General features: G+C 40.6%; 2 protein-coding genes across 6 annotated transcripts; one reads left to right on the top strand and one right to left on the bottom strand.

Annotated features, from left to right (window-relative positions):
• Positions 1-40: 40 nt before the first annotated feature.
• Positions 41-12690, top strand: daxx (death-domain associated protein). Of its 2 annotated transcripts, none has more exons than XM_065470359.1 (11): positions 41-355; positions 1760-2026; positions 2748-3197; positions 3521-3652; positions 3778-3894; positions 5346-5577; positions 6025-6194; positions 7112-7253; positions 7769-8294; positions 9122-9248; positions 10323-12690. In XM_065470359.1, exons 2-11 carry the CDS (start codon positions 1784-1786, stop codon positions 10380-10382), a joined length of 2199 nt encoding a protein of 732 aa, XP_065326431.1. In that variant the 5' UTR covers positions 41-355; positions 1760-1783; the 3' UTR covers positions 10383-12690. The 2 variants fall into 2 exon arrangements, with proteins under 2 accessions (XP_065326431.1, XP_065326430.1); XM_065470358.1 differs by having other exon boundaries at positions 41-351.
• Positions 12691-14696: 2006 nt separating this feature from the next.
• LOC135932754 (serine/threonine-protein kinase Nek1-like) lies at positions 14697-23302 on the bottom strand. Of its 4 annotated transcripts, XM_065470361.1 has the most exons (10): positions 21398-23302; positions 20855-21290; positions 19068-19151; positions 18618-18769; positions 18434-18530; positions 17998-18095; positions 17811-17894; positions 16924-17346; positions 16581-16649; positions 14697-16142 (listed from the first exon to the last, which is right to left on the bottom strand). In XM_065470361.1, exons 2-8 carry the CDS (start codon positions 20889-20891, stop codon positions 17311-17313), a joined length of 588 nt encoding a protein of 195 aa, XP_065326433.1. In that variant the 5' UTR covers positions 20892-21290; positions 21398-23302; the 3' UTR covers positions 14697-16142; positions 16581-16649; positions 16924-17310. The 4 variants fall into 4 exon arrangements, with proteins under 4 accessions (XP_065326433.1, XP_065326432.1, XP_065326434.1 ...); XM_065470360.1 differs by having other exon boundaries at positions 16581-17346; XM_065470362.1 differs by lacking the exons at positions 14697-16142; positions 16581-16649; positions 16924-17346 and adding an exon at positions 17626-17708.
• Positions 23303-23568: the final 266 nt, after the last annotated feature.

The following is a 23568-nucleotide window of genomic DNA, read 5'->3' on the forward strand; positions in this document are numbered from 1 at the left end:
AATCTGTCGTCCAATCAGAGGCGTTGATGTTGAGCGGAGTTTAGCGGGTACATTTTCGATCTCGATTCGATAGCACAGCTAAGTGAAGGGGCATTGTTTTGATGAAGAAGATCCAGTCTGATAAAAACGAACGAGATTAGAGGTTATCTCGGGTTTGTTTACCCGGTTCACGAGGCGATGAGAGCGTAACTCGACTTTTTTTCTGGCAGGTTATTTTTTTACTTAGAAAAGTCCGAATGCTAACTAGCCTCCAGAGCTAACGTCAGCTAACTAACTGGAGTGTTGTGATGTCCTGCGGCGGTTCAACGTTTTCTTGTTTCGTTGTCAACTCCAGCAGCTCGTAAAGAACAGGTCGGTGTGTATCCTACTGTCGCATTATTACGGTGTGCGTGGGCGTGCTTTATTTAACCTTCTAAGTTTTCCACCTGTAATGTGCTGTCTGTGTCATTGTGATTAGTTTCACTTTCATGTGTTTGGAAACTGCTATCCCCTGTTTGTTTTCCTATTTTCCGAGTAAACACAGCGAAACGATAACGCTGATCAGCCGGCTTCTGTGGCCCTAAATGAAGCATCAAATTCACAAACTCGATGCTTCTGTGTTAATGCTGTAATATGGACGCAGGAGTCTGCCTTCTAGTTATTGAAGTTTAACTGATGATAGAAAATGGTGGCATGTAAATCACAGGTTCACACATCCTCAGATGAATTGTCTAGGCAACGGGACATTGTTGAAAGCAGTCAACTGACATGACTTCTAAGACTTCTGAGGGCTACAGAAGGTATTTTAGCAGTCATTCCAGAAATCTATTACCCAGCTTGGGAATTTGAGTGATCATGCCTCTGTTTTAGGAAGCTATTTGCTCAGATTAAACTGTTTTTTAATCCAGAGATGAGGGATCCTCAGTCAGAGCTGATTTAAACAGACTCCATGAACCTAACCAGGGGCCTCCTCTATGAAGCAGCATTTGGGGCATAGTGAGGGGACCTCAGGTTAACCCCAGTTTTTAAACCTTTCAAAGGTGCTTCATCTATTATCAGGTAACTATGCTGATCCACAGTAGGTTGTGTTAAAGAAGAGTAACGTACATGTATAAAACCAGTACCTATTGACCAATCAAACTGACCATCATTCTGATGCTCTGGTGAGCATCAGTAAAAAATATGGATTTTTACACGCAACTTTATCCCTGCTTTTTCCCTTTTCACTGCAAGCAATGTTTAAATTATTTCATTCCTTTATACGTGGGTGCAGCTGAAACTGTCTCACACGCATCTGCACACTATAGTGTTTATTTTACAAACTAAAAAAATGTATTTATACTTCAGATCCTCCTGTGTCTTTATGGTGGAGCTGTGAAAGTGACAGCTTTGTTAATGCGCACAAATGCATGTGTTCAGCTTTCGTTCCTGACTTTAAATTGACTTTTTTGATATTGTAGGACTTTTCCACACATTAATGTAGCACTTTTGAAACATTTCCTCGTACAGACACACAGTAATTTTATCTGTGGCAACTGTGGTGCTTTCAGCCTTACTGTGTGTTACTCTGCATTTTGTGTTCTGACATCATAGTTTGTAAAGTGAGTCACTCTGCAGTCATTAGACTTGTCTATGTTTCAGATCTTCCATGTGAATATGACCTGAAACTGGTTCTCTTTGAAACCAGATAAAAATATCCTGGGTTTGTTGAACTCTGTTCACAGTGCAGGTCCCTGCTTTGGTATTAAAATAATCAGAAGTGCCCATTTTTTTTGCCCAGTATTTTAGAAAGCCGGCGTTTTGAATGGCGGTGGCTCCTGCCTGGATGGCAGATAAAATCATTGTGCTTGATGAGGAAGACGAAGAAGAAGAGAGTCCTCAACCCTCCTCCTCTGCCTCCAAATCAAGCCCTGACCTTCAAGCCAAAAATGTCTCGCCGCTCAAAGCTCAGCAGCCAATGCCCACACACATTACCCAGTCACCCTTCGCTACAGCGAAGAAGACCACGCAGTGTCTGCAGGCAGAGAATCAGAAGTTGTTCACTGAGGTGAGTTTATATGATGTTCCAAAGTCCATGTTAAACATGACCAGAACTTAAAATAATGACATTTATGCAGAAGTATTTCATGTGTATCAGACTTCAAATTGCTCTAAGTGTTCAGTTTTTTTATCCCAGCATGAGGTGAAGTACATCCTACAGCTCTTATCCACTGGGTGCAAAACAATTTTATTAAAACAGTCATTAAAAAAAACACGTTTAGTATTTGAAAGTTGGTAAGACCATTTTTGTATATTTCATTTTGATATATAAAAAACAACAACTATAATAAAATAACAATAAAATAATGAAGACGAAAAAACTATAATAAAAATAACGTTCGATTATTATTTTTTTAAATTTGGCTTGTATGACAGTCTCATTAATAGTGACAGTTTTTTGTGTTTGTTTAAGAAATGAACTGATGGGGCGGGTGAGGTTGCTTTAGTAGGAGAGTGTACTGTGAGAGGATATAAACGCTAGCATTAAATACGTATGTAATATTAAACTTTAGATCTAAACTTCCTCATTTAAATTACCTACTTATTTGAAAATATACAGATACACACTATAAAGTCAATCCAGGGCCACTTTATACTGCAGATGTGTGTTTGTGTTAAAAAAGCACTGAAACCAGTCTTGGAACATCTGTTTTTTTCACTCCCTTGTTGTTCTCTTTCTTATCCATCCTACTTTATCTCATCCTTTTTTTCTGTTTTCTTCCCTCCAGTTTGTGGAGCACTGCAGGCCCCTCACAGAGGACTGCCTGGAGGTCTTGACCTTCCTCCAGACAAAGCACTCCAAGGCCTGCCCAGACTTCCTGTCATCAGTGGAGTTCAGGAACACTTTGGGACGATGTTTGACTCGCGCTCAGGCCAACCGCTCTAAAACATTTGTCTACATCAATGAACTGTGTACTGTGCTCAAGCAGCATGCCATCAAGAAGAGGCAAACCCTCTCCAAGGTTGACCCTGGGCCTTCTACCTCAACGTCGAGTGATCTTCAGTCTACCTCTGTCACTCTCAAAAGTACAAGCAAGAGTAAAGGTAACCTGGACGAGGACGAAGAAGGTGTGCAGCCGGCAGCAGAGGAAGAGCAGCCTTCCACCTCAGGACAGCAAGAGAACAGAGAGGCAGACCGAGAAGAGGAGAGAAAAGCTAAAAGAGCTTCCAGGAAGCAGGTTAGTGTGGATTAGGTGCTGCTGTTGAATGAATCTTGGGATTATAATCAAAGTTTTATTTGTATACTGTATATTATATATACAGTTTTATTTGCATAGCACAATTTGCCTCAGTGTTTTTAAAATAACTTCAATACAGTCATTTTAAAAGGAAAAAGAGAGTAAAGCAGATCAAAGCACACTGGTTAAGGCAGCCATTAAATATAAACTATTAAAAATATGAAATATCCCTCCTTTTTTATTTTTCAGCAACAATCAGGGTTTAACACTTTTGTAGGAAATCACCCCTGATCATTCATGTCTGTCCTGTGTGTTCCTCTCAGATAGCGTACCTGGAGAACCTGCTGAAGGCGTACAACGAGGAGATCTGCCGCCTGCAGCAGGCTGAGCTGAGTCTCACTGACATGGAAGCGGAGGACTCGTTATACATCCAGGAGCACAAACTCAAACGCAAAGTCAGCCTCCAGAGTGGCTTCCACTCTCTAATACAGACATTAAAGCTGTAAAAAGTAAATGTTTACTACAGCCTGAGTGGCAGCTGCTCACACCTCCCTCACGTGTCCTCCTCCTTTTTTTCCAGATGATGAAGATTTATGAAAAACTGTGTGAACTAAAGGGCTGCAGCACACTAACAGGCCGAGCCATCGAACAAAGAATCGCCTACAAAAGCACTCGTTACCCTGAGATCAACAGGAGGGTGAGCTGCACATTGTTGGGGCTACTTTCTTACCCGAGGGGTGGATTATGACGCATCTGCAACAGAACCAGGCTTTTTTTTTTTTTTTTTTTTGCATTAACTGCCTCATTGAAACCAAATACAATTATGATGACTGTGGTTCTAAACTTTGTCTGTTAACTCTGGTTTTCCACTTCAGTCTCTGCGCATGCTCACGTTGATGTGCTGCTTTACTCGTAGAAAATTCCAGGCAAACATTATCAGCAGAAGGTTTAAGGGCTGTAAAGAAATGTTAAAATCAAACAAAAAACATTAAACAGCAAAGGCAATGCCGTGTTTATACACTGTTGAAAAAACATGACAGTAAAAAAACAAGGGGATGTCCAATAGTCCTGGTATAACACAGTCAGTAAGGCCTCCTCATGTAACAGCTCGTCTCCCATGATCTCCTCCATACTTGAGACTCTGAGCAAACCTCCTTATGATGGCATGTGTGGATGTGACATCATGGAGAAGCTGGACTGCCTGTGCAGCCTGAAGGTGCTGCTTCAAGCTGCCACCAGTGACAAAAAGCAAAACTAGAGAAAAGTCATTAAGGATGAGGAGACGGTCTGTGGCACCACGTCCTAAACCCTGTTCACATCTCAGTGAGCGTGTTCAGCAGTTTTATTTATACAGCGCCAAATCACAAAGACAACAGACAACCTAACAATCATATGACCCACTGAGCAAGTGCTTTGGTGACAGTGGGATGAATGCTATAACTCAAGAATGCAGTGATGTAGGATTTTAACATTTTTATAATAGGTGAAGTTAATAGGAGGCTGAGTGGGAGCTCTGATGGACGTTAGTATTTTTCAGATTGCCTGAAAAGATGCCTCTCCAGTCCTCCGGTTGACACTTTCATTTGAAATAAACCAGTTGAAATGGATTCACATTTGGACTGATTGATATTCCTTAATTTAAATGACTTGATCTTACACTGCAGTGATTCAGTGTTCCCTTCATTTTTTTGAAACTTTGTTGTTCTGCTTTGTGTGCTCTCAGGACTGCTGTTTATTTTGAGCTTTTCTGAACTCTGTAGCATTTAAACCTGATTCTAATTCAGGTCTGATGCTGTCGTATAATCTAATGAAACATATGGGTTACATTTTAGTTTGTGACTAATTCAGATTTACTGATAAAATATTCTTGGTTAAACTGATACGGTTTCTAATTTAACATGAACTGTGAGCATCAGTGTAAAAGAGATTAGGCCACAGATTAGGACCAAAGCATCAAAACATTATTGGTTTCTTGCTGGTATGAATTATTTCTTTTGAGGTTTCTGAACTATTTGCAGTGCTTATTAAAACACAAACTGGCAGAACCACACAGCGATCACACAGAAGAGATTTGTATCTGTGGTTATTTAATTTCATGGAGCTATATTTTCATTCGAGTTTTGTCCTCTGTGTTAATCCCTTTGTCAGATCGAGCGTTTCATCAACAGTCCCGAGGTACGACACAACCCTCCTGATTACCAGGACATCCTCCAGCAGGTGTTGCGTGCCAACGATCGCCACAACCTCTGCTTGACCAGGAAGCATATAAACCAGATCGCCCAGGAGGCGTTCAGAGAGACCGGGAGCCGCATACAGGATCGCCGTCACCTGGACCTCGTCTACAACTTTGGCTCTAGCCTCACCGACGCCTATAAGCCTGGTAAGATAATGAAGAGAAATGCTGCTGCTCGTGTGGGGCTTCACTGTCTGACTGCACACTGAAGTGTTTCTACTCAGAAACAGGCCACAAATCTGAGCGTTGATTTGAATTAAAATATGAATATTTGTTCATTAATTTACTTTAAAGTTTGCTCCACACGTTCAGTTCCTCACTGCTGACATTTTTGCTCTCATTTAAAGTTATGACAGTTTTTATATTGTTTTTGATGTTTAAAAAATAATTAATAAAATGTATTTTATTTAATTATCTCTCTGGTCGTCCTTTCATACGTGTTTAGAAGGATTAGCACTAACTCACAGACTTTTTCCATTTGTCTTCTTTCTTTCTTTATCCACATCTTATCTAAATAATAAAAAACACCTGGAATGTCATTCATGATGTAACTGTTCATCCTCTTGTCTCTCCGCCCTCTGCCTCCCTCTTTAGCCGCAGACCCGGCTCTGAAGGACCCCTCACTGCTGAAGAAACTGCGGTCGAACCGAGAAGTCGCTCTAACTAGCCTGGAGGAGGTCATCAAGAAGTACGCTGTGAAACAGGAGGACACAGAGGAGGAGGAGAGGAACAAACGACTGCAGAAAGACAGGAAGGACAAAGAGGTAACAGAGGAACATCATCACAGCCTTTTGGTTTTATTTTTATGTGTGAAAACATAAAATTTTATGTCTTTCTGTCAACATCAATCTGCTTTATTTCCTAAAAAGAATTAAGGTCAAAATTTGTGGTACATCTTGTGTATTGAATAGCAATATATTTTACAGTTTAATCTTATAAAGCAGAGGAAGAAAGTATTTTAATCACACAAGGCTGTAAAAGTACTTAATCAAAGAAGTAAAATTTAACTCATAGGTTTTACCTTTTCTATTTATTTATTTATGTTCTGATGACGTATATTGGAGTTGATAAATAAAAAAATGCCAATGTCAGTAAAATTTGCTGGCTCAGAAATATAAAACACATAGTGGGAGGAAAAAGTGTAATGTGACAAAGCAAAACATTTATAAACCTGTGAGTCGTGTTTGAGGGGAAATAAAGAAACTGGAGTGTTTATTTGTTTCACTTAATCCCAAAAGTTTTGTCTCATATTAATCTGAAATTATGAGACTATAACAGATTTTAGTTTTGTGTTTGTTTGGGCAATCGTGGCTCAAGAGTTGGCAGTTTGTCTTGTAATCGGCAGGTTGCCGGTTCGAGCCCCGGTTCGGACAGTCTCGGTCGTTGTGTCCTTGGGCAAGACACTTCACCCGTTGCCTACAGTTGGTGGTGGTCAGAGGGCCCGGTGGCGCCAGAGTCCGGCAGCCTCGCCTCTGTCAGTGCGCCCCAGGGCAGCTGTGGCTACAATGTAGCTGCCATCACCAGTGTGTGAATGTGTGTGTGAATGGGTGGATGACTGGATGTGTAAAGCGCTTTGGGGTCCTTAGGGACTAGAAAAGCGCTATATAAATGCAGGCCATTCACCATTTTTACCATTTGTTTGTGTTCTGAATCTTGTTTAATTTCCTTTGCTGCGTTTCAGGGCCGCACGTCAGGAAAAAAAGTGGAAACTGAAGAGATGAATGGCGTGTCTGAGGAGGAGGAGGAAGAGGATGAAGATGATGAATCCTCAGATCCAGACATAGAGGAAGAGATCCAGGCCAGCACTCAGCAGGATGGACCAGGTTAGACCAAATAAATGTGGTTATATTGAAGCATCATATTGGTTGACAAGCAGGACGTAAAAGCTGCATGTATAGAACACGGGAGTTTGCATCTAGGTAACTGCCCTCTGTGGTCTGTACCAGGATCTAAATATTTTTATGAAAACATAACTGTGAGTTTCTGAGATTTTAAGACAGCCGCTAGGACTGCTGCTAAGGTTAGCCACACTGTGCTGATAATGTGTAACATGTGATTTAATTATTGAACAGAATGATTAACAATTTAATGTGGCTCATAAACACACAGAGAATTCATACAGACAATGTTTAAACTCATTCATCAGATTGGACTCAATTAAAGTCTGTTTTTTTTCCCTTCAGGCTGTTATTTGGTCTGTTTTTTTCTCCCTATTAAACAACGAATAAATTTGTACAGTCAAATCCGTGTTATCAGATTTCAAAAACTGTGACCAGATGAAGGGGGTAGAGATAAGAGAAGAAAATATTTATGTGCCTTTTTTTGCTTCTTTCTTTAGATGAAGAAGACAACGAGGACATTAACGAGGTGGAACAAGCGAGCGAAGGCACCAACAAGGAGGATCAGAACGATGATCAGATTGGACACGTTTCTACAGGCGAAGAAGGAAGCCTGAAAGATGAGGACGAGCAGGTTACGAGTCCTGCTTCTGATGAGACCAAGTCCCAGATCTCGCCGCTGTCTGATATCCCCTCCCCCACAGAAAGCCCCAGCCAATCAGAGCCCATGCAGACTGATGACCAGAGGCCGTTATCGAATGGCGACCACAAGAGCTCACAGGAACCTGCAGATTCTTCCAGTCATGAGCCAGTCGTCCTCTTAAACTACAACCAAGACGAAACGGGCCTCACAGCAGCAGCCAATGGGAAAGCATCTCCGTCACCAGAAGACGGCGTGGAAAGGTGCGGCACACAGACGAGCAATGGCACGTCTCCGCCGCCCAGCCCCAGAACCACTAGGAGCCAGAAGAGGAAGTGGGAGGAAATGAACTCGCAGAGTAAAAAGAACCTAATCATCCACGACAGGTGAGGCTGTCGCTGAGAGGTCAGGAGTCCACGATGAAAATGTGTTTGTGAGATAAGTAATAATACAAACAAACAAATGATGACTTATTTCTCAAAGTCAATGTGAATATATTTGATGCTCTTTAGCTTTGTAACTTTTGTAACTGTTCTAAACTATCAAAGTTCAGAAGGCAGAAGCGAGTGTTATAATGTGTTTATAGTAATATTTAAAACTGTAGGAGAGCAGCATGGAGGCCTGCTGCTCTCAGGAGGGACAGTTTTTTACTCCACCATCAAAAACTGATGGGGCTTTGTTTCCACTCTGCTGGGCGGGTGGGCGTGAACACGATAGTTCAAGATCGACGCAACGGAGCATTTTCAATTTGAAACCATCAGTGCGTCTACTGGGACGCTGAGGCCTTTCACCTTTTGAACACAATGAACTTAAATATTTTCAATAAACAGAATGTGAAAAGTTTGACTAGTTTTTAATTAAATGACCAAATTTGTGTCAGGATGAGAAATTCAGGCTAAGTAGATGAAGTGTGGCAGTGTGAAAACACTCATGTTTAATTACCAGTGAGGTAACAGTTGAACTGGAAATTAATAATATAGTAATTTCTGTTGTGTTCATCACTTCATAATCTGAGACTCTCACTGACGGTGTCTAATAGACGAGGCTGCACTGAAATGTGTGACTTCTTTGAAAATGTCCAGTTATTGAAGATCATGCTCTCATTTAAATTGTAGTTTCAGCTCTTTGAACTTGAGTTCATGGTTTTATTTCTCTGGGTTTATTTATTCTCTGTGTGTTTGTTGATCTTCGCTCTTTTCATTCTCCTCCTCAGTGATGCGGACATCCCTCTGGATATGGGCGTTGTGAGCTGCAACTCTCCAGAGACCACCCGAGCAAACACGCCAACGCAGGAAGTGGTCAGCAGCTCGCAGTCGACACCGCCACCGAAGAAAAACAAGGTGGGGCAAACAGAGTCATACCAGAGGAGCTGAGTCACGATTCAGGATAGAAACGATGCGGTTTTTAAATAAAACACCTCATGGGTCTGAATTTCCAGTTATTTTGTCATTTTGACAAACTGTATGAACACAATGGACCTAAAATAGCACACAAAAATAAAACCTCGAAGTGGTGAAAAGTGAAATAGGTTTTACAATTACAAATAATTTTTATGGCTTGAAGTCTAAATATACATACATGTAAATTAGAATTTTTTTATTTTATTTTATTTATGTATTTATTTTTACAAATTTTGTGAACAGGTTTATCCAACTACTTACATTCAGAAGTGTTTACACAAATTATTTGTGCCACTCTGAAAACTAGTTCCTGTTGCCCACAAGACGTGCGATCTACTGTACAATATAAAGCGCCTTGAGGCGACTTTTGTTGTGATTTGGCGCTATATAAATAAAATTGAATTGAATTGAAGACAGAGGGGCACATCACAGGCCTGACAACAGGATGTGTATCACTCCTCCTGTTGTCCACCTGGAGTCGGTGTTTACATTGAAGGCTGCCTTTGGTGGTTTTTTTGTCCAGCTGTAGCTGCGTTGTTGTTTTGACACACACAGAAAAAACCCCACTTCACTCCAAACGAGCTTAATGCCACAAATCTCAAAAATTGCCGTTCTCGCTTTTGACGTCACTCTCAACATTTTTGTCTGTTACTAAGCACCATATGGTGTGTTGCCATATAATTTTGTGATAAGCTGACAAGGTGAATTTTTCCATGAATAGGAAAGGGCATTGAAAAGTGTGGCGTGAATTATCATAACTCTGGTTTTATTTGGCCTCTCAACACTAAAAACTGGAGTGTAGTTGAAGTCTGCACTTTTAACACAAGTTAAAAACTGAGGCTCAGCGAGGGTGCGTCTTGTTGCCACGTCACCTTAAATTGGTCATGTGATGTGGACACACCGGTACGTCTGTCAACAGCATCAACATGTTTTTAACAAAAGTTTTTATTCTGCTGATACTCAGTGTTTCTCCAGAAGAGTAAATACTTTATGCTGCTGTCTGTGTGTTTTCAGGTCAACGTGGCGACACAGTGTGACCCAGACGAGATCATCGTCCTATCAGACTCAGATTAACCTTTAACCTCAGAACTCTGACTAGCTTCTCACCTGGTCGACTTCCTGAGGTTTCACATCCTCCTCTTCCAGCTCGTGTTCGACGCAGAGACTTCTTTTTCTTCCGTTTTTGCGAACTACTTTGACAAAGTCCACCAGAGCCATTTGCAGCAGAGGAAGTCTGAGAGGTTTGGAGCAAATAAAAGCCAACACGACTGTTTTTGTAAAGAACTGGAATGAAATGTTTGTGATTCAATGTGTATAAACGCCAGCTGAAGCAGCAGGTTCTGGGATGCCTCTGCTGTGCACTACAGAATAAAGTTTTCATTTGATCCGAGCAGGGAAACTCGAGCTGACGCTGACCTCGGCTGCTTCTTGCTCTTTGGGTACGGAAACTAACTGCCGATGCAAGCAGAGCAAAGCCACTCGTTGTGTCGCTAAATAGTGAAATACATTCTGGTTTTTTTACTGCTCTGAAGCTGAAAATACTTCACTGGGGTTCTTTTTACTCGACCTGAACGCTGATTTGTGGTTGGTGTGTTTTTAGGTAACAATCAGTGCCTGATTAAAAATGAACTGAGCAGTCAGACGTGAGGCCCAGATGTTGAATTCCACTGGTCATGGGTGCTCTGGCGAACTTCCAGTTTGTTTACATTTTTATATTTCAAATCTGTTCTTTCTTAACAGAGCGGGCGGTGAGGTGATGGTCTGTATTAAAGCCTTTCTATTGATGTTGTTTTATTTGCAGCTATTTATGATCTGAGCGAACTGTGCCGTGTCTTCAGCTGCAGCAACGACAACAGGAAAACATTTACACTGTTTAGATGTTTCCTCTCACGATTTTCCCTTCAAAATGAATTCAGTTAAAAGGTTTAAAATAAAGTAATTTACCTACTGAGGCAGGTGCTGGTGAGGCTGCAGGAACAGCTACAGGAACGGAAACATTTTCTCAGCCCCCCCCCCCAAAAAAAAAAAAAAAAAACTAGCAACATGTGCTGCATCACTCACGGGAGACAAAAGAATTAATCTGAACTAACCAAATCACTTTTGAGACATTTGTGTCATTTTGTTGATTTAAAAACTAAAACACACAGTGAGCCACAATTTTCAACCTTTTGAGGATTTTAAAATAATGCTACACTCACAGAGTGTATTAATCCTCGCCCGAAAAGTAGTTCTACACAAATCCACTCCTCCTTTTGGAGTAGCGTATGCAGAAAACTACATGCCCAGCTATTTTAAGAAATAACTGCATTTTTATGAGCCTCATTTCCAGCGGTCTTTAATCATAACTGGCAGTAAAGCGCAGGAAGTTGTTATGACACGTACAGCTTGTCGCGGGGTCTGTTGACACTGAAATATTAATAACAGCAGTCTTCTCTTTAAAGCGGTCAAATTTCATCACTAGACAGATGAGTTCTACCTGTGCCCACAAGTGTGTGTAAAAGATGGATGAAGTCGACATCATCTATTTGTTCCTTAAGTCCTGATATGTCGAGCTGAATGTTTTGGCGAGGTCACGCTGAACCCCCTTTAGGTAGTGACCTGTCAATCATGAAGTAGGTCTGTTTTTAACTGGGTGCATTTTTTTGTCCTCATTTTTCTAACGAGGATCATAATTTACTAAATAAACGTCAAATTCAAGAAGACCTCAAAGCAGCGACTGAGGCCATAAACCATAAAGTCTTAACAGCTCATAGGTCGATGCAGACTTCTATAGACAGACATCTTTTTGCAAGCAAAGTAATCGCCCCCTACTGGCTGTGAGAAAGATTACAAGGTGCTTCCACACTGGCTTTACTGTTATTATACAGTAATAACTGTCTAAGCGCCTCTGCCTGATAACCACGTTCTTTCTTCCTGCTGCCAAAGCTCACCTCAGCCAAAACTAAACATGAACACAAAGATCACTGCAGGTCTGTGGACTGTGCGTTTGAGTCCTTTTAGAGATCCTGAACACCTTTAAATATAAATACATTCTGTGCTTTATTCAGATGCTCACCTTCAAATGAGTGCAAATTATTCAAGGTTTGTTTTGTCTATTGTGTTTTTGTTCTCGTGTTGGTGCACTGGGCAATTTTTTTTTAATTATTTGTTGGGTTGTTTTTTTGTTTGCGTTATGCAGGCTTGGAGTTCAATTGTTTGTCATTTTCCCCCCGTTAAATCCTTTTTTTTTTAATAGCAGATCGCCTCACAGGTGAAACGATGATATTTTGGGGTAAAAGCTCTTTTCAGAGTTAATAAAATGACCTGGAATGTTACCTTTGCTGCGATCTATTAGACCTCATTTATGCAGAGGAACGATCTGTCATTCACTGTGAATTTGTTCTTTTTTTTTTCATTTTTGATATTAAAATAAATACTTTTGTCATAAAAGACTCTGTGCTTCTGATTTTTACTTGTAGAATTAAAATATTTTTAATGTCAGTTTTTCAAAAGCCGCAGATTGGTTTTTATGTCTTTCTTATTTCAGGTACTTTATCAGCTGGTTTATGTCATGCCGTTAGTTCAAACCCACAGATGTTCCTTCATGTTGTTTGCCCCTTGAATAATTTACAAAAATCAAACTGTTCCATTTAGTCTTTAAACTTGAGTATGAACTTATACAAAATGCAGCAAGATATTTATAAAAAACAGTTTTATTGATTAAAAAATACGCTGTATCGGATTCATATCGGTATCGGAAGATATCCAAATTTATGATATCGGAATCGGTATCGGCCATTAAAAAGTGCTATTGTGGCATCTCTAATATCAATGTATGCTCTCGGTGTTTGCTGATATCAAACTGTGGTGTGAGGACCACTGTTGGTAATCTTTGTAGTGATACTCAGAAGGTCTATCTTAGGGCTGGGCGATATGCCCATATATAAGCCATAAGTTAAGAACAAAAAGAAAGTTCTTAGTCACACTGTGTCCCAGATGTCACACAGGCACTTTTATTTACATACAGCGTAGATTTACATGAAGAAATTACTCAAAAATAAATTATCAGCATTTATTAAATAATCATGCTCCATAAATAAAAGAAAACAATGTTGTTTTTGTGCATAACAAAAAGCTCATAATTGTGCAGTCAAAATGTAAATTAAAAGACGCTGAGCATAATAACAAAGAGACAGATTTCACAGCTGCTCTATTCCAAAGTTCTATTGCTTGACTGACAGCCTTGAGTTTGAAATCTTCTTCGTAACCATGTCTCTTAACAGGTGCCATTTATGGCCCTTATACACACACAATACGGTAATATTACATTGAAGCACAGTACGTATCACTCCGCGAGGCTCCTGACTACGGTAGCCGTAATGCTCCGACAATCCATCAAGCGGTGCAGCTCCGTAGCTTACCAAAGTCATACTAAAACATTTTTTGACAGATTGCTGAGCACCGTGTACCACATAAAATCGGTTCGCGGTCAGTAAGCACAACCAGAATTCATACATAAGGCGCACTGTTGATTTTTGAGAAAATGAAAGGATTTTAGGCCGTGCAGCCCCTGTGGGCTGCATGTCGTTAGCGCGGTTAGCTCGTTAGCGCGGTTAGCTCACAAACACGGGGATGTCGTCCAGCCCCACGCACGGGGCGATCCGCGGTAACTCGCTAACTGACATTTGCTGTGTCCATCTTGTCGCTGCCTGCAGGTGAAGCTATGGGGGAGGAGGAGTTGTGTTCAGTGAAGGAGAGCCGAGGCCGAGTAATGTTGCGTAGAGACAAAAGTGGACGAAAGAGAGGCAAACCTGCGGCTCCACAAGTATAATTATAACGTAACATATACTATATCGATATAAACGATCAACTATCCCATATTCTTTAAATATTCTCTTGACCATTCTCGTAACCTGATTGGTATGCTTATTCTTATTATTTGTATCTAGGTTACTGTTCATCACAATATTAAAATCGCCCCCACATATTAATATTCCATCGGTTTGTAAAATAATGGTGTCAAATAATATTTTAAAAAATTGTTTTGCACTATTAGGTGGGGCATACACATTAACTAATGTGACCATTTCATTTTCCAGTTTTCCTCTTACAATAATAAATCTCCCTTCTTTATCACTAACTTTTTTTATACATTCAAATTTCACTGAAACGGGGATAAGTATAATCACCCCTCTTCTACGACCATGAGGATATGAACTGTAAAATGCGTTAGCATATCCAAACCTCTTCCAGATTAGACAGATGCGTTTCTTGTAAAAAAAATAATCTGTGACTTATCTTTCTTTAATTTGGTCATTACCTTCTGACGCTTCATTGGATTGTTTAGACCATTAATATTCAACGTCAGTATTTTAATATTTATGATCTATCATTTCTAATAAGTTCAAGTTGCGGTCCAACTCCAAACATAAAAAACAAAAACAAAAAATAACAATTATACACTAAACATTGTGACTTCAAAAAAAAAAAAAGGATGTACTCATCCATCCTATATAATCCCTGTTGGTGGGAGGAGGGGTTTTTGCCTCACTATAGTGGGGGCCCTCCCTAGCTGTGAGAATAAACCCACAAATGCTAGAATTGTCCAACATTTGGTGGTTGCAACAAACAAAACACTCCCTCTCATCGGTTTTACTATCCTATTAAACTTAAGTCGTGAGTCACTATAATTCATTTGACGCAGATTGATATATTTAAGCAAATACTCTACAATACAAAAGTAAATCTCCTTTAAAGTAAGAAATTAGTAATTATATTCAAGTTCACCCAGCAACGTAGCCTATATCCTTTCATCCATTGTAGTTCTGTTGGTCTGTGTCTCGTCTGAATTCTGACAGTTTCTCCCTCGCACGTTGAGCTGGACTACCTAAAGTGGTGACAGTACGTTTCCATGATAGCGCTGCATTCAGTCGCTCCTCTGCAGCCGCTACGAGGTTCGCTTTTGTCGTCACTTTCACCTTGAGTCCACGTCGATTCAGGTCTCGTGCTGCCTCCTCTGCTGTGTTGTAAATCACCAGACCGGTTTCCCAATACACCCGCATCTTGGTATAGGGTGTCTGGTATCGAATCCCCTTTTCCTTCAGAGCTGCTTTAATGGGCCCATATGCCTTACGCTTCTCCATAACATCTGTTGCGTAGTCGTTATCAAAGTAAAGTCTTTTGCCTTTAATCTCAATCTTCTGTTGCCATAATTTCCTTAAGACCAATTCTTTAGCTTAAAACTCCAGAAAGTTAACAATTATTGATCTCGGGCAAGAGACAGCAGGCGACTTTAGTATCAATGCTCTATGTGCCCGCTGGATACGGAGCTCGAGTCCCTCTGGCAGGATCAGGTGGCATTTAAACAGCTCGTTAACAAATTCAGTGATAGATCTTCCTTCTTTTCCCTCCGGCACCCCATAAATCCTCATATTATTTCTTCTTGAGCGGCTCTCAAGATCAATAACTTTGTCCCGCATCTGCGAGTTTTCTTTCACCACCGCCAGCAGCGTTTCTTTCATCTCCAAGCAGGCCGACTCCATGTCAGCTATTCGGGTTTGTGCCTCTGCTATATTGGTTTTTTGATTCTGGAGTTCTTGCATAACTTCACCTTTAAACTCCGAAAAGTCTTCTTTCAAAGCTTTCTTAACCTCGTTTTTAAATCCTGCAGACTCAAGATTCAGTGGGTAGACACCTTGTCTTATTGATTACTATTGAATTTGCTTGACAACTAGAAACCAATGTACGATATTCCAGAAGTCCAAGTACCTTTTGTTATTGTATGGTTTATTTTCACAGATCTCTGGTGGCAGGTAATATGATGTTCCTGTGCATGTACTTGCCAGTTCTACAGTGCTGAAAAACAGAAAAATAGCACATTTTAATATTAAAGCTTCAATATTTCAAATAAGCACTGTCTAATGTGCAAAAATACAAACAATGACATAAAATCAAAGCAAAAACTGCTGTAAAAAAGGGAAAAATCAACATCAATAATAAATGCACCTAAGACCCTCAGAATAAAATGTATAAATACATAAAACATGTAATACAATATAAGATCAGACATATTTGATTTACCCAAAAGATATTTCTGTGTAACAACAGTTAGAAATTGGATAAAATAAAGGCAGTGTACAGATAACAAACTTCAATAAAATAAACTACAATATTTTTTAAATGTAGTAAAACAGAATGTCTTATTACCAGAAATGCAAAGTGTTCTTCAACTTTTAGTCTGAAATCTATGCTTAATGAAAAACTGCAGGGCTATTTAGACAACAGTGTGCATACCTGTTCAGCACCCTTGCAATTCCAAAGTCTCCAAGCTTGAACTGTTCCATCTTTTGTCAAAAAGATGTTCTAGAATAGAATAGAATAATCCTTTAATTGTCCCACAAGGGGAAATTTGGTTGTATCAGCAGCAAAAACACACATATACAAACAGAGCAGGACACAGAACAGAAGCACAATTTTTTACATATTTACATCATGGACAATAGTTACCAGAGCAGAGTACTGTACAGTTGTTTAAATTAGCGTACACATAGTGTGCAAACAGAGCAGGATACTGAAAGATGTTTAAATAGTTAAGAATATTTAGAATAATTAGAAAAGTGCAGATTGTTTATTGTACCTGTGCATTAAAAAGTAGACATGTAACTTCCAATAAGTTAGTGTATATATAAGCTGAGAAAAGTAATGTGCAAGTTATAACAGTAGAAGTTGTTACAGCGCTGATGTAGACGTCTGTGTTTGTTGGGAGCAGTTCTGATTGTACAGTCTGACAGCTGTAGGGAGGAAGGACCGGCGGAAACGCTCCTTCATGCATCTAGGATGCAGCAGTCTGTCACTGAAGCAGCTCTGCAGTTCAGCAACATTTACATGCATGGGGTGGGAGACTCTGTCCATCAGAGATGTTATTTTGGCCAAAGTCCTTCTGTCTCCCACCACCTGCACTGGGTCCAGGGTGCATCCCAGAACAGAGCTGGCCTTCCTGATGAGTTTATCCAACCTCTTCCTCTCAGCTGCCGATAAACCGCTGCTCCAACATACCACACTGTAAAAAATGTGGTACACAAGCATTATAAGATAAGATAAGATGACCTTTATTAGTCCCACACGTGGGAAATTTGTTTTGTCACAGCAGGAAGTGGACAGTGCAAAAGTTATGAAGGACAATTAGAATAAAATAAAATAAGAATAAATACAGTACACAACTGTACAGAATAGAATAAAAATAGAATACTATATACAGTAGAATAAAATAGAATAAAATATACAATAGGATAAAAATAGAATACAAATGCTATATACAACAGAGTGAAAAATACAACGGTGCCAGAAAGATTATTGCACATTTGTGTTATTGCACATTTGTGGATGTGTGTGTATGATCAGTTAAAGTCTTTGTTGTGGAGTCTGACAGCAGTGGGGAGGAAATGATAACACATGTAAATAAACCAATACATGCAAACACAACTTATCACTTAAAGGGAGGGCTTGTGATTTATGAAACAATACCTGTGATTTTATGTCTCTGTGGAGAATTTTTCGATCGTGTACATGCTTGAGCGCTAGGCAGATCTGCACAAACCAATCTAGGATCTCAAAAAGGGAGACTACAGTAAACCATACTTATTGTGATCAGTTTAACCCAATATGTGTATACTGTTTGCACAGTGACTGCCTCGAGTAGTTGCTGACTTACTTGCTCTTCTGAGAACAGTACCCCTTTCTGAGATTTGATCTTTTTGGATAGGTCTCCACCCTCGCAGTAGTCCATCACAATGTACAGACAGCCACCCTCTGGGAAAAAAAATACATCCATCCATCCATTCGCTTCCGCTTATCCTTTTCAGGGTCACGGGGGGCGCTGGAGCCTATCCCAGCTGTCATAGGGCGAGAGGCGGGGTACACCCTGGACAGGTCGCCAGTCTGTCGCAGGGCCAACACACAAGGACAGACAACTATTCACACTCACATTCACACCTAGTGGCAATTTGGATTATCCAATTAACCTATCCCCACAAAAAAAAAAAAATACAAATAAAATAAAAAACTTATAGTATGTAATTATCACACAGTGCACATTTGATAATATTTTCTTCACATAAACAGATGAGCTATTTGGATGGCATTAGTACCTTCAAAAGATTCCTTATACTGGACGATGTTTGGATGACTCATGCTGGCAAGAACAGCAACTTCCTTTCGAGATTCCTGCCTCTGTTTGCTGGACATCTGTCAAAGTAATGAAGAGGGTAACGAGATGAAGCGCAGGCTGAAAACAACATGCGAAGCTTGTGTAATATATGCATAGAAGCTTACTCCAGATATGCCTCCTATCTCCTTGATGACATATTGGTGTCCATCATCTTTGGATTTGACCAGGATAGCCTTTCCGAATGAACCTTCCCCAATTTTCTTCACCTTTTCGTACTTGTCCATGTTATTGGATTGACTGGCTCCACATGCTGGATCTGCAAAGACATCAAGAACATGCTAATGCTATTGCTCGGTGTAATTAGGCTTTAATCGAGGGTTCCGTGACAGCAGTTTTAGAAAAGGCAACCATTTGGTAGTCTCAATAATGCCAATTGTGCGTCGTCCTGGACAGGGCCATGCAGAGACGTTTATAGGGGCGGGTGCTCAAAGCTAAAAAGGGGCACATTGAACCAGGCTGAATAACAACAACACACATTCATCAAGAATCTAATATGGGATTGCATCATACTATATCACTGTTGTGAGGCAAAGCAAACGTAGCCTATGTTTTACCTGATGGGTACGATGTTGCTGTTGAGGTTTTCTGCTGCTCCTGCTGCTGATAGTGCTGGAGGGCAGGGCTGTGTTGATCTGAGACTGTAGACATTAAAAAGTCCATAGGAGAGATGGTAGCTGATTAAACAAGTGTCATGAGATAATAACAAAATGCAAAGATTGGTGACAGCGCTTGGAACCATAAGGCAACAAAAAATTGATAAATAAACTAGACCCTGCCTGTGAATCACTCTTTGCCTCTCTTCCTCCTTCCATCCCCTCATTTCATCTATCACTCTCCACTTGCTGTCTATCTGAGAACAAGGCACAACTTGCTATTGCAATAAACTATTATTTAATTATCCACACTTAACAACTCTTACACTTAATCTATAATAAAATGATGACAGAAAAATGTTATAGAAGCAAAACATTTCAGTTGTGCTTATTATTATTTTTATACTGGAATACCTCTCCAACAACTGGTACATGTGTTAATGTTACCTGTGCTCTTTGTAATCCAGCTGCTGAGGGATCCACTGCCTTAGTAGCCTCACACAGCTCCTACTGTTTCCTCCTCATGTCCTTACCAGCCATGTCTGGACAATGTTATATTATGAGTAATAATTCAAAAATCCATATACATAAAACACACACATGCATGCACACACAGTGACATTTTAGACCTTCTTCAGAATACTGTATATACTGTGGGCACAAGTTTCCATCATGGTGCTGATCCAGAATCCTTCCCTTATTATTTATTACTAGAGCTACAATAATAAAGCAATGAGGGGAAAAAAAGTAATAAATTTATAATAATGTATTTATGATGATTCCATTTGTTTCACTATCCACTCTGTGCAGGCAGAAAGCTTATTACATTTTTAAACTGTAGAGATACAATAATTTTGCTGCTGTAAAATCAGCATTTTGTCTTATTTAAAATCTAAATCTAATATAATCTGTTTCTTAATGTATGTTCTTTAAAATACAGCGTGTTTTTTAAAAAAAATAATATAATTATAATAATCCATTATTATGTGGACATGCATATTAGATCGTTTTAAGTGAAATATAATCCCTCCAGAAAGGCAGGAAAAGCCCTGTAACTTACTTTAAAACTAAATATGTTCCCTAAAACGGTGACAGAGCTACAGACCCATGACAGCCTTACCCAGTGAGCCAGCAGCTATGACCAGCACTACTTGTGCAGTTAATAAAAGGACAGGTAATGTTTGTCGCGCTGTTACACACACAGCACGCTCGTTTGTTTCAGTTCGTCAGTTGCCACAAGACAACTTACCAACGTGTACATGATAAGCTAATACTGCTGTGTGCTGTAGACTACAGTGTGCGCTGTACACCTACTTACTGGTTTTGTCGCATCGGTCTGTGTCTCTGAGTTAATTTGTGTTTCTCCTACAGCTCCGGACCGCAAAAAATGCGCGTGCTCTTTGTGAGCTCGTTCCCGGCTCGTAACCAGCGCGTTCTGCCGTCAAGGGCGATCATTGGTTAATGGTGATCATGTGACTGATGCAAGCCAGATCCTTTTATTTAGCAAAAATGTGATTAATAGTTAAATATTATTGTTGAGGGGCACAGACAGGACTCCACACGCACACACACATTTAAAAAGTCTTTTCTCGCAGCCTTTCTCATAGAGGTTCGGGTACTTGATACTGTCCTCGCACTCTCTAACTACGGCTACATTTTTTGTACGTTTTCATTCGTCAGATGTACCAAGACAAACATTAATTGGTGTACACGACTGTCCATCATCGTTTATTGTGGATGACACTTACCAGTTTTCGCCCCCAATGACGCCGATGCTGTGGACATTTTCCATAGCAACCGCAAACCAACTGTAGAGTGTAACGTACACGTTCTCCATGCTTCTCAGCCGTAGTTCGATCATTGACTGTAGAAAACATGGACGACGCCACAGCTCCCCAAAAAAGAAGCCAAAATGTCTCTATCGTCCCCTGGTGTCTGGCTGCAGACACCAGCCTGCCTCTGTGCTATTTCCTTGTGCTGCATGAATCGGCAACGAAGTTGCTGAGCTAGAAGACTCCGAAACAATCTTCTTTTGCCTGTCCACCCTGTACATGCCTTGTACAAAATGTAGGCATTCACTGCCACCAGGTCCAGCATATTGTAGAAAACCGCTACTGGCCACCTGCGTGTTGCTGATCTTACGGAATACATCCGTGCCATTTGGTCCAACACGTTTACACCACACTGTAAAAGCAGAGAGAGTCATGAGTATGTTTTTTTCTATAGGCCTGTATAGCACACATCAGAAAACATTGTAGCACTGGTGTAAAATTGTACACACATTCACATACCTTCATGTGGTTATAGTCTGTTATCGTGTTGGGTTTCCTCTTTCTGCCGTCACCGATCGTCACGTCTTGGTGCATGGAACTTAGAACACACACAGTCTTGTTTTTTTTAGGTGCATAAATTGTCAAGGAGACACTGCCACTTCTAAGCACTGAAGTGGAAGAATACCTCTCGCTTTGCAGTATCTTTTGCAAGTTGAGGAAGTTCACACCGGACTTTATTCACCGTGCCCAGTAACGTTGTTTTGCGCTGCAGCAGTCTGTGTGACAGTGAAGTAAAGAAATTGTCCGTTGTGACGTTTCTCCCATCATCCAAAAACGGCTCCATCAGTTTCATGACCACGTTCTCTGCCAGCCTCTCTCCCTTCTGACGACTGGGGTCCATTCCCAAGTAAGGAGATGCACTGCAGACATATTTGGTGTCCAAATCCGTGGCCATCCAGAACTTGATCCCAAATTTGTCTGGTTTGGTTGCAGATGAATGTGTGAATGGACAAGCATTTCTTGCAGCTGGCAACAACGGTCATGCATTCAGTATAGTTGTGACTTCCGCAAGAAATGTGGTCAAAATCTCATGAGTAAGTTGAAGAATTTCTACCAGGCATTTCTGAAAGTTGTAACACAGAGGCTTGGCCTGCCTTGGATCTGAGCAACTGGTTTGCACAACAAAAGCTGTAGGCGAAACAAGCTGACGACCTGTGAAAATCTCAGCAGGGGTGCTTAACACCTCGGGACTTGCACCAGAAAATAAAAAAGCCAGTAATTCTAGGGGGTGTTGGCTTTAGGGAAGTTACGCAAATTTGCGCAGGATAGTAAACCTAGTGTTAACAGCTTAATTTAATTATGAGAGCAGTGCAAATAATTGTTCTGTATAATGTTTCAGAGGAGTGGTGTAATATTCAATGTAATTATGGGAAAACAATGCATCATCAATTTTGTCAAGAAACAAATTATTAAACGTCTTCTCCTGGACAGGTGAGCTGCTTCCTTTTCCAATGATGCCTATTGTTACACCCTACTTAAAAGCAAGGTTGTATCTGGGGTGGGGTGTGACACAAAGTGAAAAGAAAACTATTAACTGCCACAAAGTTGACGTCAGTAAAAAACTATTTCACAATTAACCAAATGAACCAATTAGGCCCGAAATCCACTGTGGTTCACAATTATCTCAGTAAAGGCACACATTTACTCACAAAAAAGAAAAACCAAGGTCACACCATTTTTCATAAATTCACACAGCTACAGCCCGCTGCCCGAGACACTGCAGCCCACCGCGCAGAGAAAAGCAAAGGAAAAAGGGGCGTGGCGTTTTAAGGCAGCAGTCTTGATGCAGTGGCTGACGAGCTGCACCACATCTCAGCTGCAGCTTGTGAGGCAGACTTGGAACACAAGAGGAGAAAGAGCTCTCTCACATGGGGAAAGCCCCGGTCAGCGACCATAACACCTATCAACAAACTATCTTTGCTGTATGTGGCTAATAGCTTAGCATTCTGCTAAGTATGATCACAAGAGTCTCGAGCTTCACGTGTACAGAGACCTCAATAATAAAGTTTTTCCTCAGCTGGTTTCTCACCATGTGGGGAAAACCAATTTAAAACATGAACATATAGGTGGTCCGCTGAACATATAGGTGGTGCGCTGAGAACTTCTGTTTTGGACGGAGTTTTCTCCTCACCATCACTGTGAGGAAAACTTGTATCTCAGGATGTGAAAGAATAACACAATTTAGTTTCATCTTTAGGAGAAAAGTGAAGGAGCCGGACCCTAGATAAAGCGTCTCAGGTACATGGATGCAACGAGTCAGTCATACGAGGTGGTGGTGTAGCTGGTGGACGGTTTTGTGTCTGTGTTAAAATGAGACCAAACCTACACCCTGTTTAGCTCCTGGTTGATTCGGAGCTTCATCAGTCTGCGGAGCAGCTGATGTTCTTTCCTGTGATAAATGACTTTCTCACGTGAGTCGTCATGTGCTTTTTCACATGTGTGACGTTATAAAATCTTTCCTCACACAGCGAGGAGCTGAAGGCTTTCTCTTCAGTGTGACTCTTCAGATGCTGTTTGAGACTCCGGCTGTGAGTAAATCTTCTCCCACACTCGGAGCAGCTAAAAGCTTTTTGGTCTGTGTGGATCAACATGTGAGAATTGAGGTCGGCGTTGCGGCCAAATGTTTTGCT

The sequence above is a fragment of the Pelmatolapia mariae genome, linkage group LG22, assembly GCF_036321145.2.
Source record: "Pelmatolapia mariae isolate MD_Pm_ZW linkage group LG22, Pm_UMD_F_2, whole genome shotgun sequence".
Taxonomy (NCBI): domain Eukaryota; kingdom Metazoa; phylum Chordata; class Actinopteri; order Cichliformes; family Cichlidae; genus Pelmatolapia; species Pelmatolapia mariae.